General features: G+C 46.4%; 1 protein-coding gene across 1 annotated transcript; it reads left to right on the top strand.

Moving 5' to 3' along the window:
- The first annotated feature begins 241 nt into the window (after nucleotides 1-241).
- On the top strand, nucleotides 242-15,795 carry LOC136752900 (rho-related GTP-binding protein Rho6). Its single transcript, XM_066708595.1, has 5 exons — nucleotides 242-678; nucleotides 1,750-1,837; nucleotides 12,281-12,390; nucleotides 12,554-12,688; nucleotides 12,850-15,795. Exons 1-5 carry the CDS (start codon nucleotides 565-567, stop codon nucleotides 13,093-13,095), a joined length of 693 nt encoding a protein of 230 aa, XP_066564692.1. The 5' UTR covers nucleotides 242-564; the 3' UTR covers nucleotides 13,096-15,795.
- The last annotated feature ends 208 nt before the right edge of the window (nucleotides 15,796-16,003 follow it).

The raw sequence follows: 16,003 nt of genomic DNA, 5'->3' as shown, positions 1-16,003 counted from the left end.
TATCGGGAGGGGTTGTAGTTAGAATTGTAAACATGTAAAATACAGATTCAATATTTAAGAGCCTTCTGAAAAAACAAGCTAATGTGCACAAAGTATGTTACGATTGCCCTATATGGCGCAACTGCACAGTCCGGTTGCAAAAACGCCGACTTTTTGATAACGCAAGACCTGTGATGCGCACACTGATTCATGGACAATAGCCCAGTGAGATCGGTCAGCTCGTCACGGGTCTCTCTCTCGGTAACAAACGGGAGCAGTGGAATTTAGGGGGCAGTAGAACTTTGAAGATAGCCCGAGCCAGGAGAATCCTGCAAGGTGATTGGCTGGAGAAGGGGTATAAAAGGCAGTGGCGTGCTGCTGCCAGTCAGAGCGCTGCGGGTTGACCCAGTGGAATGATTCTAGTGAGTTTGGAGGAAGAGCGTACGCTTTCACATTGCATACGGATAAGACCTATTTTTTAAGAAAACCCGCAGTGTGTTTTGTATTTTTGTTTTTGTTGAAGTTGTTGCTTTGGCATATCCCTTCTTTTTTTTTCGCCCCCTTCTTCTTCCGACACAATTCACAATGAAGGAGAGGAGAAATACACAGCCCCTGAGGTGTAAGCTAGTTTTGGTAGGAGACGTCCAATGCGGGAAGACGGCGATGTTGCAAGTGCTAGCCAAGGACTGCTACCCCGAGGTATGTGCATTTTCTTTTCTTTTTTAACCCGAGGTCTTCATTTTATTTTGCATCCGCTTTACGGTCGCGTGAGGAAAGAGGCAGACTTACTCGTCTTCCGAGGTTTTGCGCAGTGTTTAACATTCAGTCCTGTATCGTTGCATTGGTGTGTTCATGTTGTATACATTTCTCTTATGGGGGGGTTAAGTAGGCAGAAGGATAACCTGTTGTTCTGTATCGGCGTCTTAATTACCAATGCATCGATTTATTGCATATATTTATTGACAATTATAGATATTTATGTATCCTGCCCGGTGGTTCTTTGCAGCAGTTTTATTTTTCCTCCCCCCACCCCCTTGATCATCTCGTGGCTCGGCAGCCCGGGCAATGTGCACACGCGGTTAAATGCGCGCGTCGAGTGCAGGGGTCCCTGTCGCTCCGGCGTGTTTCCTGCTCGGATGCGGTGCGGTGCGGTGCGGTGCGGTGCGGTGCAGGAATGCGCACTTACTGCCGTCTCTGCGACCACACGGGCTCCGCGAGTGTCCAGTGGGCAGCGACACGCTGGCCCGCGCTTGGCCGGGGGTGCAAGTCGAGGTTGCCAATCTTCCCCCCCACTGCATTCCCTCGGCTCCTAAATTGCTGAGCACTGAACATTGTACCTGGAGCTTAATCGATACATCCGGGAGTTTTTCCAGCTACATGATAAAAACTGATTTAAGCCTGCAGTCGCTTTCTGAGTGGCAACTATGATTATGGGGGGTGTGTTTGTGGGGAGTAGTGGGGTAAATGCTTGGCACGCGTGAATTGTATACATTTGTGTGCTGTCCAAGTGAGTGTGGTTGGCGCGGAGTTGTGTAGTCTGACAATTTTCCTGGGGGCTTTGAAATAAACTACTGTAGCCTGCAATTAATTTCCACGTAAATTAAGTTTCAACGCGCATTAGGAGACCCCTGCAGAGCCGCCCCGGTAATGCTTATACTTAAAAGCAGTGTGATCCATTGATTCCACTGCGGAGTGTGTGTATGTATGTATGTATGTATGTATGTACACACGATTAGTATAATCTAATGCCGGCTTCGTGTCTCCCTGCAGACTTACGTGCCGACGGTGTTTGAGAACTACACGGCCTGCCTGGAGCTGGAGGAGCAGCGTGTGGAGCTCAGTCTCTGGGACACGTCAGGTAAGCTGCGATCGATACCGGATCAATACGGGTGATCGCCCGGTGCCACTGATTCAATAATGAACCGTGACTGACCGCTTGATGTGGCGGGACCAGTAACGAGAGCTTTTTTTTTTCTTTTTTTCTCCTCGAGCGAGATTAATTGATTTTTATATGGCTGTTGGTGGTTTGTCATTAGGCTACTGTGACTTGGAAATTGTATTTTTCTTTCTTCGCAGTTTTGTGAATGATCCTGTTCTGCCGATGTAAAATTGGTGGTACATCTGTTTGGGTCGAAGAGCATTTAATGAAAACTGGTGCATAATTTAGTGTTTAAAAAAAAATGGAAGTAACCCTGACCTTACCAAGTATGTGCTCCACTTTTTTAAATCTTATTCTTGAGGGTAAAGAAACCGAACTACAACATTATATAGCCTATATTAGATATGCCTGTCCTATCTCCACGAGAATGACGTCTGAAATACCTGACTGCTTGTCTCTTATCCCTGGTCCTTTCTTGTCAATCTAAGCAAATAATGATTGTGACAACATGTGTTGGATCAGAGACCTATATTTGTTGACCGTTGTAGCACCAAGTTCAATCCGTTAAATTGTAGCCATCATCTTTGTCTCTGTGCGAGGCTGCAGTCGTTTTTTTGTGTGTTTAACGCATCGAGGGATAACAGCTGTCTGGTCTGAAAATACTGCATTCGCTCCAGAGCGGCGAGCGGCGTGTCGGGGCCAGGCGGGATCTGAAAGCTGCTGTCGGAGAGCCGGGTCGGAAATGCCCGGGCTGTGTCCCGGGCTGGCTGTTGTGTAGAGAAGAGATGTGTGCTCTGATGCGTCTTGTTACCTTTGTCTGGATGCTGTAGCCCACTCTATTGTCCTTCCCCGATTATGGAAGGATTTTCCTGTTTCCTGTTACAGCTTCAATGTAATATGCACAGGTATTCAGCCTGCGGGCGCATATTGAGATTGCTGAAATTAATTTTAATTTGGTAAGTGTGTGTGTGTTTCCATATACTGGGATGTGCTTATTGTACGATGTACTGATTGTATTTAATGCACTTTATAATACTTTGAAAATGTATCCTGTGAAAACAACTGAGGGGCGTCTGCTTAGAGATGATTAATATGTTTTGCGGTGGTTTAGTGTAGGATATACTGTGGTGTAGGCTATTGCTGGAAGCAGTCAGTCGCCACTGACGCGCATTGGAATGGTTTAGTATAACTGGTCAGTAGGAATCTCTCTGCCCACTGACGTGCCTGTGCAATAAGACGAATAATCAATTATAATAACTTCATAAGTGATAATCAATACCTTGGTCGGCGATCTGGACGGTGGGATCGCCGAGACTACGAATGACCAACAGGCTTCGTAGAGATGATTAAACTAATCGTATCAAAGGAGGAACGCAGCGTATCTGTATCGATTTATACGCCAAGAACAATTTCGGATGCGCTCCAGCCACCAATTTCTCTCTCTCTCTCTCTCTCTCCCTCCCCCTCCGAAACCAGACGCGCCAGAATTCTCCCTGCCCCCCAGATGGGATTGAAGCCGCAGTATTAACAATGCAAATATAAAAAAATCCCCTTTTATCTGGGAAAAATGCCCCCAACGGAGATCTGTACCACCCCGCCGTTCTGCACCGCACAGTAAATGGGATTAATCTGGATACACCGAAGATCATTAGCGCCGCTTACTTTTCCTAATTACTGTTAATTAACGGAAGGGGGCGGGGCTGTCTGGACTCTATTCCCACTCCCCCAAGCGCTCATCTTTGAAGAGCACTACATTATAAGGGTTATTAATAAGAATACTAGGCTGGGAATAATACTCGAGCCGCATGGTGAACTTATAATACATTTATGACGAATTTGGGACGAATACTATGCAGCAGACCTGAAGTTAAACAAACGTTCACGTCTTCAATAAGTATAGCCTGTTACTCTATTCTCGGCTGGGGGGCCTTCATAACGTCCTCGTAAAGCCAAGTGTTTCTTCTACACGGAATGGACAACCAGTGCTGGGCTGGGGGGCAGAAACGGCCTATATGCACAACTACAAGTGTTCAAACCTAACAGCCTCCAGTAAAAGCAGGATATAATTTATTTCATACAGTTGACGCGTTTAAAAAGACGAACAGTGCAGAATAGCCCCACCATCCCCCCTGCTTGTACCGAGACTGTTTTGTACGAAACAACCGTAACTTGAACGCAAAGAGCGGACTTACCTCTCAAAGGGTGGCAAAACGCACGCATTTTCCCGCGCCCCAATTAGAGGCGTTTGGAAGCAAATGTTCGCGGCTGTACAAGCGACCCCCGCTGCGCCTGGGCCCGGGGACCCACACCAGCCTCCCGCGCAGCGAGTTTCAGCCCCTGCCGGCTGCAGCATACTGTGAAACGTGCCTGCCCTTGAAGGAAAAACCAACAAACGCAAAAAAAACCTGTAAAATACTCGTTTTTAATGAGCCTGGCTTCCCCTCTAACGCCATTACACCCCATTAACCTGCCAGAGTCTGTTTGAAATATCTGCCCGGGATCTTTCAACACAGAGAGACGGGAATGCCATCAATCCGCCAGGCTTCCGCTGCATTGAACTCGCTGCACATTCCTCACCCCACCCCCTTCTCCGCTCCTCTCTTCCTTCATCACCGCAGGGAAAAACTACATGAAACTACAAAAAAAAAAAAAAAAGTTCAGGCATCAAAGTGGCTTAGAGCTGCTGACTAATAAACATTTATCCAACGCGGCGCCTTTTTAAAATGAACACACCCCTAAAACACTCGGAACACTGCTTTTGTAATTAGTCTTCTCAGTGAAATGGGAAGAGGGACGTTGGGGACGGGGACGGAAATGACAGACCCTTGTTCATGCGGTGACGCTGTGCTGTACCACTTGTACGCAGACAGGCCTTCATGAAATTAAAGTCCTTGGATTTGGATGGACCTATAAGACTTCCTGTGTTGTGGCTGACCTGCCTCCTCTCTTTGGCTCCATCTGTAGCCTGGTCCAGGGATCAGATCTGTTACTTTATTGACCTAATTATTTGGATTAGAAGCAAAATCACCATTCACCTACTGGTATGAATCGGCTTTGAATTGAAAAGCACAAACTGAAACCTGCAAAGAATCCCCCTTGGAGGTGTGTGTCTGTTTCTGAGAGGAGGAGAGGGTGTGAGCACGGCAACACTATTCCTAGGGTGATTAAAATTAATAGCGACTTCAGTATGAGCAAGTGCTCACAGTGTAGCGTTGCAGGCTGTTGCGTTTCCCCCGAAGACCGAGTGCCGCAAGATGTGCTAATGTGATGTGATGCCCATTCAGCCGGGGTGACAGTCCGCACTAGCAAGTGTTTATTTATTTATCTCTGTTGTGGTTAAACATGATGACATAATGTTTACATAAAGCAATGGCTAGGTCTCAAACTGCAGAACCCAACCCTGGGCATAGGGGGGGAGAAAATAAACCAGCCATGAATAGAAAGTGGTGCTGTTGTCTGACTTCCCTGACCCCTGACCCCATCCTTGATCTCACTGATGTGATTGGTTTCTGTGCCACTGTGCCAGTTGGCAGCCTTGGTGGAGGCGGTGGGCTGATGGGTAGAGCGTTTACCAGGGTCGGGGAAAGCAGCTGTGAGTGTTGGAGAGCGATGGGGGCTGAGACCTTGATGCTGACCGGTTTAGAAATTCAAGTTTTGTAATCGAAGAAATATTATTTGTAATGGCTCGGTCCAATTTAAACACATAAACTATTAGATGCATCCTTTCTGGGTTCTATTGCTGGTCCTTGGTATGTGCTTCTGCTACTTTATGTAATTTGAATTGGCAATTCAGAAGCTGGTGGGGTCAGAATCTTCAAGGGGCTAAACTGGAAAGGGTTGGGATTTGGCTTCATCTGTCTCACTGAGGCATTGGTGCACTGCAACTCGCACTCGAAAAGCAACATTATATAACGGCACAATATCCTGTGGCTTTTGCAGAGCGAGACCCTACCGTAAGGCGAGGGGATACAGCAACTATAGCAGAATAATCACTAGTGTCCCCTTAACAGAACACGGCCTCCATCGGCCAGACTGCTGCAAGGAAGGAAGGAAGGGAGTAAGTTTAATAGGGAGTGGATTTGGGATTTTGATTTTAATTTTGAGGGGGATTTGAAATTAGGGGAATTTTAAATACAATTAAATAAAGCAAGAGATGTCCCCAGGGGATCACAGAAGGGAGTTTCATAACAGTCTAAACTTTTGAATGTTTAAATCCACCCATCCCAAAACCAGTGTAATCTCTGCCACCACTCTGGTCTACCAGCCCTGTGTTGGCAATGGGATCAAGAGGACTCGTAAGAGGATTGACTTCTGCTGCTGTCTGCACCTGGCATTGCATTACTCTTTTTATTTTGATTTAATTAATTTTAAATTAGATCCTCTTTGAGAGGATGAGTGAGGGAGACTGCAGCAGGCACATTTTCAGGAATATATTGGAAAATGGATCCCTCTGTCTCACTGTAGATTTGAGTTAATTCAGTGCTCTGTACTTTTACACTGTTTATTGTACTGACTTTTATGACCAGTTTCAGAGTATTGGCTTGAAAAGGCACCCACCAAATGTCAATGACGTGGCAACTTCCCCCGTCCTGTGCTTTGTTTCGTAACTGGGTAGTTGCCCCCATTTTAAGAATTTAAAATAAATAATTTTCTGAAGTAGACATTGAGCTTGCATGCCAGGTTTGATTTGGTGTGTAATAATTTTTTTCTGTCTAAATGGAGACTGCTAATAATAGTTTTCACAACTTGATAGTGTGTGTGAAAGTGTATTTGGCTGCAGAGTTGCCTTGTTATATAGGCCTACCTACATGCAGGCATGTATTGGAGTGCCTCTTCTCACAATGGCTACATTTATCCGCTGTGGGAATTCCCTTGGGTGCCCCTGACCCGCCTCGCAGGGAATCCCTCTGTTCCGGAACAGTGGGGGTTCCAGGAGCAGAGCCTTCCTGGCATTCCAGAGCGGGGGGAGTGTGTGCATTTGTGGGGGGGGTGGGTTAGCATGTCGAGACTTGTTCTCCTGCTTCTTACCCCTGTAATATGTAATTGGTGGGATCAGTGTGAAATGTCACCATCCCCCCCACCAAACACACACACACACACACACAATGTTGCATTATTAAATCAGCTCTAGAAATGGTGCATAGGGTTAATGTTTTATTTACAGTGCATCCGGAAAGTATTCACAGCGCTTCACTTTTTCCACATTTTGTTATGTTACAGCCTTATTCCAAAATGGATTAAATTCATTATTTTCCTCAAAATTCTACAAACTATACCCCATAATGACAATGTGAAAGAAGTTTGTTTGAAATCTTTGCAAATGTATTAAAAATAAAGAACAAAAAAAGCACATGTACATAAGTATTCACAGCCTTTGCCACTCAAAATTGAGCTCGGGTGCATCCCGTTTCCACTGATCATCCTTGAGATGTTTTTACAACTATATTGGAGTCCCTGTGGTAAATTCAGTTGATTGGACATGATTTGGAAAGGCACACACCTGTCTATATAAGGTCCCACAGTTGGCAGTGGATGTCGGAGCACAAACCAAGCCATGATGTCCAAGGAATTGTCTGTAGACCTCCGAGACAGGATTGTATTGAGGCACAGATCTGTGGAAGGGTACAGAAAAATTTCTGCAGCATTGAAGGTCCCAATGAGCACAGTGGCCTCCATCATCCGTAAATGGAAGAAGTTTGGAACCACCAGGACTCTTCCTAGAGCTGGCCGCCCGGCCAAACTGAGCGATCGGGGGAGAAGGGCCTTAGTCCCGATGGTCACTCTGACAGAGCTCCAGCGTGTGTCTGTGGAGAGAGGAGAACCTTCCAGAAGAACAACCATCTCTACAGCACTCCACCAATCAGGCCTGTATGGTAGAGTGGCCAGACGGAAGCCACTCCTCAGTAAAAGGCACATGACAGCCCGCCTAGAGTTTGCCAAAAGGCACCTGAAGGACTCTGACCATGAGAAACAAAATTCTCTGGTCAAATGACACAAAGATTGAACTCTTTGGCCTAAATGGCAAGTGTCATGTCTGGAGGAAACCAGGCACCGCTCATCACCTGGCCAATACCATCCCTACAGTGAAGCATGGTGGTGGCAGCATCATGCTGTGGGGATGTTTATCAGCAGCAGGGACTGGGAGACTAGTCAGGATCGAGGGAAAGATGAATGCAGCGATGTACAGAGACATCCTTGATGAAAACCTGCTCCAGAGCGCTCTGGACCTCAGACTGGGGCGAAGGTTCATCTTCCAACAGGACAACGACCCTAAGCGCACCGCCAAGATAACAAAGGAGTGGCTACAGGATAACTCTGTGAATGTCCTTGAGTAGCCCAGCCAGAGCCCAGACTTGAACCCGAGTGAACATCTCTGGAGAGATCTGAAAATGGCTGTGCACCGACGCTCCCCATCCAACCTGATGGAGCTTGAGAGGTCCTGCAAAGAAGAATGGGAGAAACTGCCAAGCTTGTAGCTTCATACTCAAAAAGACTTGAGGCTGTAATTGGTGCCAAAGGTGCTTCAACAAAGTATTGAGCAAAGGCTGTGAATACTTTTGTACATGTGCTTTTTTTGTTCTTTATTTTTAATAAATTTGCAAAGATTTCAAACAAACTTCTTTCACATTGTCATTATGGGGTATTGTTTGTAGAATTTTGAGAAAAATAATGAATTTAATCCATTTTGGAATAAGGCTGTAACATAACAAAATGTGGAAAAAGTGAAGCGCTGTGAATACTTTCCAGATGCACTGTATTTTACATGACTGATCGGGGAGGTGCTAGAGGGTGTAATGTACAGGACTGTGCAAAAGCTTTAGGCAGGTGTGGAAAAAAAATGTTGTAAAGGTAAGAATGCTTTCAAAAATAGACCTGTTAATAGATTATATTTATCATTTAACTAAATGCAAAGTGAGTGAACCGAAGAAAATTACATCAAATCAATATTTGGTGTGACCATCGTTTGCGTTCAAAACCGCATCAGTTCTTCTAGGTGCACTTGCACAAAGTCAGGGATTTTGTAGGCATATAGTCCTATAGGTGTATGATTAAACAATTATACCAGACTGGTGCTAATCATCAATATGTAGGTTGAAACACAAACATTAACTGAAACAGAAACTGCTGTGTAGGAGGAATAAAACTGGGTGAGGAACAGCCAAACTCTGGTAACAAGGTGAAGTTGCTGAAGACGGTTTACTGTCAAAAGTCATACACCATGGCAAGACTGAGCACAGCAACAAGACACAAGGTAGTTGTACTGCATCAGCAAGGTCTCTCCCAGGCAGAAATTTCAAGGCAGACGGGGGGGGTTTCCAGATGTGCTGTCCATGCTCTTTTGAAGAAGCACAAAGAAATGGGCAACGTTGAGGACCATAGATGCAGTGGTCGGCCAAGGAAACTTGCTGCAGCAGATGAAAGACGCATCATGCTTACTTCACTTTGCAACCGGAAGATGTTTAGCAGTGCCATCAGCTCGGAATTGGCAGAAAACAGTGGGACCCTGGTACACCCATCTACTGTCCGCAGAAGTCTGGTCAGAAGTGGCCTTCATGGAAGACTTGTGGCCAAAAAAACATGCCTCCGATGTGGCAACAAGGCCAAGAGAATCAACTAAGCATCAAAATACAGGAAAATGGCACCAAGTGCTCTGGACTGATGACCCAAAAATTTTAAGATTTGGCTGTAGCAGAAGGCAGTTTGTTTGCCGCCAGGCTGGAGAGCAGTACACGAATGAGTGTCTGCAGGCAACGGTGAAGCATGTTGGAGGTTCCTTGCAAGTTTGGGGCTGGATTTCTGCAAATGGAGTTGGGGATTTGTTCAGAATTAATGGTCTCCTCGATGCTGAGCAGTACAGGCAGATACTTATCCATCATGCAATACCATCCGGGAGGCATCTGATTGGCCCCAAATCTATTCTGCAGCATAACAACAACCCCAAACATACAGTGACCGTCATTAAGAATGATCTTCAGTGTAAAGAACAAGGAGTGCTGGAAGTGATGGTATGGTCCCTACAGAGCCCTGATCTCAACATCATCGAGTCTGTCTGGGATTACATGGGGAGAGAAGCAACTGAGGCTGCCTAAATCCACAGAACTGGTTAGTTCTCCAAGATGTTTGGGCCAACCTACCTGCTGAGTTCCTTCAAAACCTGTGTGCAAGTGTACTTCGAAGACTTGATGCTGTTTTGAAGGCTAAGGGTGGTCCCACCAAATATTGCTTTGATTTTTCTTCTGTTTTCTCACTTTTTGCATTTAGTTAATAGATTATATTTATCAATTAACATGTATTTTTGAAAGCATTCTTACTTTACTGCATTTTGTTCACACCTGCCTAAAACTTTTGCACAGTACTGTACCTCTCCCACTGGATAGATGCAGATGTTTCCCAGCTGTTGGTTCTGCAAATAAAAACATCCACATGTGGAGCTGTTGAACTTCACCCACATATGCCTGCATTTTTCCCTCTCCTCTCCTGACTCGTTATGTTGCTTTAAATAGAAACGACAATCCCCGCGATGCCATATAGAGCTGCGTGTTTGTCGGAGTAAGGGGGGAGGGGGGCTGAAACGCACTTGAGAGAGCTGCTATAAAACTGATGAAACCAACAATAACCGTTGTAATGACGCAATTACTGCAGATGGAACTGTTCGATTGGGACCAGGTCCTTTAAGGATAACCTGCAGCAGGAGGGTTATGGACTGTTCATGCTCTACTTGTCTGCATGGCTGGCAGTGTGCTGCGTAGATGTTTGCAGGGGGTTCCAATGTTTGGTGGGTGGAGGAGCGTGCCTGGCGGAGCAGCGGAGGGAGATGCCAGGGCGCCTGTGCTGTTGAGGTGAATACTCTCCCTCTGCTATGCAAATCCAGGGACCCGTTTACTGTAGCAGCAGCAGTGGCAGTGAAAAGCACAGTAGAAGAATGGAGGGGGGGGGTTAGGGGAGTGTGAACATTTTGACATCTACCCACCCACCTACCCTGTATTTAAGTTCATTAGCAACCGTTAATTGTGCACTGCATCATTAGTTGAAAAATGGAAGGAACAACCCTGACTTCCATACAGATCCAACCATTATCCTTGCCTCTTTCTCCCACTGCAAGTCTAATTTTAGAGTCAGTCAGCCAATTCAGCTGTGATTTGTTTTTGCTCAGGCGTTTCCTTCAGTCTGTATTGATCTAGATCATCTTGACCTGATTAATCGGTTTATAGAGAAACTCAAAATCCCCGCCCCAGACCCCTCTCTCTCTCCTCTCCTCTCCCAAGGAGAAATCAATGGCAGAGGTTTGGGATTCTCCAGTACCCAATAGGCCTCTTTTTGTTGTTATTGGATTTCATGTGGGATTCCTCTTTGTTTAAGGAGCCAATAGAATCAGTCTGACAGGAGCAGGGAGAGGGAGGTTTCAGAAGACTGTTGGGTATGCATGCATGTGAACTAATGGTCTCTCTCTTGGTAGGGCACAGAGGAACTTCTCTCAGAGTGGGCAGAGTGGAGGTGGGTGGCTGAGAAAGGGTGGGGGGGGGGGGTAGGATGGCACGGTGACAACAGGATTTATGCTGAGGCTTTGCGGTGGGGGGGTGCTTATTAAATGCTCCTCTGGCTGTGCGGAGAAGCAGGTGGGTGACTGACTGGGTGGGCGGAATGCTGTATTTGGACGATGTTCCCAAGCAGGCTGGCTGGCTGGTTCTCCATAGGCCCTGTTGCCGTGGTTACGTGAAACTGCAGGTAGAACGCAGATAGCCTGTTTAAGGATTCCGAGCACAAGCCGGGGTGTGTGCCTTCCCCCGCCTGCTCGGCACAGGCCTACTGAGGTGGTTGCATAACCCGAGAGCTGCCTGAACACTAATGAGGGTTTAGCTTTGTGATTGTCCTCCCCCACCCCACCCCCACAACCACCGTCACCCCTCCTCCCCACACAAATGCCAAGAGAGATTCCGCAGTGTTCCGGAAACCCTGTTATTAATTATAGCATCAAGACGGGAGAGACAGTGCAGCTACATCACGGTGTATGTGTATAACGGATGTTTATATATAGACACACTCAAATCTGTCTGCTTTTGATGTATATTTAATGTTTTGAACTGCTCTCAGAGTCTCCACACCACCCTCTGGCTCGGGTCCGATGGACTGATGGACTGTGTTTTGGGATGCGTTCCTGTCGGGCGGCAGTGCATGGGTCTGAGCAGTCATCAGCTACCCTTTTGTGGAGTGTGCCTCCCACAGCAGGATGTAGGGTGTGGGCCAATGCACCCCACTTTTTTTTTTAAAATTGCAATAATTGTTCCATTTCCTACTGGCAACGATGGGTTGGCTTGCTGAGGTTGCTGCGGGTTGCCCTCTGGAGGGCACTTAGGGAAACTATGTCCAGGTCTCTCCTCCCTGGTGTCTCCCTTTTGTGACGCTGTTGTTTTGTCTTCCCAGGCTCACCGTACTATGACAATGTGCGCCCCCTGTGCTACAGCGACTCCGACGCCGTCCTGCTGTGCTTCGACATCAGCCGGCCAGACACCATTGACAGCGCACTGAAGAAGGTAATGATGAGTCAATAGTTTTTATTTTGCAGTTTGTCAAACCTCTATCTGATTCAGGTTTCTGTTAGTTTGGTATTCCTGCAGCAAATGAATTGCTCTGAAGCTGTACTGGAGCCTGTGAACTTGTTCTTTCATCCACTAATGCAACTTCTGTTCACCCCAGTGGAAGACCGAGATCCTGGATTACTGCCCCAGCACTCGCATCCTGCTGATTGGCTGCAAGACAGACCTGCGTACTGATGTATGCACCCTGATGGAGCTGTCCAATCAGAAGCAGACGCCCATCTCCCATGAGCAGGTGAGCTGCTCTTTCACCCGTGCTGGGGGTAGTACAGGGGGGGCTTCATCCACCAATGGATGTTCCCCTGTCCAAGGCTGGTTTGCAAGTACTTGACGATGGTCACGATTCAATGGTTGTCATTTTTCTCACAGTGACCCTGATTTGTTCCCTGTTCCTAGGGTTCGGCGATGGCCAAGCAGCTGGGCGCAGAGGCTTATTTAGAGTGCTCAGCCTTCACGTCTGAGAAGAGCATCCACAGTGTGTTCCGCACGGCCGCGCTGGCCTGCATGAACAAACTGCAGCCGGCGGCCAAACCCAGCCCCACACGTCGCCTGTCCAAGAGGTTACTGCACCTGCCCAGCCGCTCTGAGCTGCTCACTTCCACCTTCAAGAAGGAGAAGGCCAAGAGCTGCTCTGTCATGTGAGAGGGGTGGAGGGTGGGGTGCTGTCATCAGCAGAGCTGTGCCGAGCCACGCCAGGCCTGGCCACGCCATGGGAGAGGGGGAGGGGTGGAGCGCACACTTGCAACGGGACGCAGGACTCCTCCACCCTCGGCATCCACCTCCGCCCCCTCCTGTTGCCGGGCAGCCCTGGGCCTGCAACTCCCAACCCCTTCCTTCCTCTCCCAGCTGCCCTTCCCTAATCCTACTCCTGCCTGAACTAACCCCTTGCCCCACAGCACCATGCAGCGCCCGACTTCGAGATCCTGCTACAGTGTCTGTGCACATCAGCCAATGAACTTAGTTCCCTGATCCACTGAATTCATTCACTCTCTCCTGTACATTGAGTTAGAACTCAAAGGTACAGTCTGCTGAGGTATATTTTATGGCTTTGTGCAGCTTTTAAATTTTTTGTGTAGGGGTGGGGGTTAGACATGAATCTGAAGTGCAAGGCTTCTGTGAAAATGGTGAGAGAATGAAACAACAACCGCTGACCGTTTAAAACAAGGGAGTTTCTCCAACACACGTCTTGCAGTTAAAGAGTCGGGAGCAGTGCATGGGGCTTCATCCTTTGATGGCTGGGGTGGGAGTAGGGGAAGGGGGCAACTTTGGAATTGGCTGGTGTGCATGTTTATACAAAACCAACTTCTCCATCATATATACAGAATGTGCTTTATAGGCTGTGTTGAAGTGGGGGGGAGGGTGCAAGGTCATATCTAAAATGGCTGCCTTGAGGTTTTTAACGGATACCTCTGCGGCGGCGGGGGGGGGAAATATATTTAAAAAAAAAAAAGGATGGTGAGGTGGCAGGGACTGCAGGCTTATCCACCTCTGCTAGTGTGCTGGGGGGGCAGGGATGCAGTGCTGAGTTATGCTTACCTACATCTACAGATCATAGTCAAAACTGCCCTCAAAGCAACAATATTTAACTTTTTACACCCCCCCCCAGTTTAACCCTGCAGAGGATCAGAGTAGGAAGATGTTCAGTTGTTTCTATTGTATCTTCATGCCTGTGCAGGGGGGTGTGGGGGGGGTTCTGCAGAGTAATGCATCTGCAGCTATTAGGGTGCTGTCTGCGTGAATGAACTAAGATGCTGAACATGTGGGGACACTTAATTTTGAAAGCATTGCTCAACCTTAGTTTATTTATTTGTTTTATACCAAGGCTTTCATTTACCATGACCATTTTAAATGCAGATTCATTTTCTCCTGCTGTATTTATTTGTTGTTGTGGTGTGTGTGTGTTTGTTATGTTATTTAAAATGTATCAAATAAAGGCGCAATAAATTCCTGGAGGGGAGGGGGGGGTGGGCAGAGTTGTCATGCTCCCTCCAGAGATCTGTAAGAAATGGGAGAAGTATGGCATCACGGGGGTGGGTGGGTCTTCACAGATATCTAGATGAATATATTTATTTCTTCGCATGCACCCTGTGTTTTCAACCTACCCCACCCTGGTTCACAATGGTTGGAACTCCAACTTAATTAAATGTTTTTGGTCTTTCTACTAATGACTGAATTGCAGGATGACCTAGGGTTTCCTTCACTTTAATGTTCTCGTTATTTAACTATTCAATCACTCCAAGAACACTGACACCCCCCCACCTCCTCTGCCTCCAGTTAGAGAACCACAGTATTTTCATTTTTTTTTGTGCCAACCCATCACCGTTACATTTTAATGTCTTTAAATTATTGTCACCGTTAAGTCCAGATGGCCCAGGCGTTGGGCTCATCACCTCCAGTTTTGGGTCTTGACACAATGTCTTAGTTCTCAGTTTAAATCTGTAAACTATGTGATTCTGCAAAGCACACAGCTACAGCCCTGATTTATTTTTATTTTTGTTGGTGTCTTCAAACCTATATCCTAAAGATTACTTTTATTCATGTTAAACTAAAAGAAGTGGGTTCACCATCATGGGGATTTTGCTGCAAGCTGTAGCTGCTGACCAGTACAGGGGTCTGGAGTGGGAAGGGGGTCTATGTGGAAGGATGCTGATGGGATGCTGGCAGTGATCAAGGGAGGAGAGAGCTAGCCTTCTGCCAGGAGAAAAGGAGCCTCAGCTGATGACTGGTGGGGGGGGCATGTCTTGTGTTTTAAAATTGTGTTGAGCTGGGAGTAGGGAGCGCAGAGACCAACAGGCTGGACCTGTCGAGAGAAAGTTATTTTTCCATTTCAAATTTGAAAGGGTCAAATTCACATTCCCCCTTCCCTTTTGTTTCCGTTAATATTTTGACCTGACTGTTTTATTTTTTATTTGATTGTTTTTTTATTTTCTCCACTGAAGTCATTCTGCATCAGGGCTGTGGACGGCCCTCGTAACCTTTGACTTCATGAATTGATTTGCACAGAGACTCTTGTTCTATCAGACGTACACTGGATTCTTCTGCATTGCCTAGCAACAGCCCGAGATGGGGGAGAAATGCTCTTGGGTTCCTTTGACTGAAAAAGACTATTTTATTATTGGAGGGACGAACTGCTAAGGGTTCAATCACTTCATTGTAGCATCAACCTCTTTGCGTGTCATTCTTGGCCAACGGAGTGTGGCTGTACATATCTTGTTTTATAATCTTTGTAAAACTTCTGAAGGAATGTCAAAGAAAAATCAAAAAAGGAAAAAAACAAGCAATGGTTGTGATTTGATGTAAAATAGGTTAATCTTATTTATTATAATAAAATATCAGAGGTCACATGTTGCTGTTTTTGGTTCCTTTATTTGACATCTACATGTGTAAATCTTGGTGTTTATGTTTTATTTCAAAATCATTTTTTTAAGCAGCCCTGGTCCTGACTGAAGGAGAATGCTTGGTAATTGTGGGGACAATCTACATTTCAACAAAGATGTTGAAAAATCTGTTTCTATATGAATTTTAAAATATCTGGTACCAAAAACAACCC

The sequence above is a fragment of the Amia ocellicauda genome, chromosome 7 (genome assembly GCF_036373705.1).
Source record: "Amia ocellicauda isolate fAmiCal2 chromosome 7, fAmiCal2.hap1, whole genome shotgun sequence".
In the NCBI taxonomy this organism is placed as follows: Eukaryota; Metazoa; Chordata; class Actinopteri; order Amiiformes; family Amiidae; genus Amia; species Amia ocellicauda.
The sequence above is the reverse complement of the archived record's forward strand: the minus strand, read 5'-3'. Positions and strand labels throughout refer to the sequence as shown.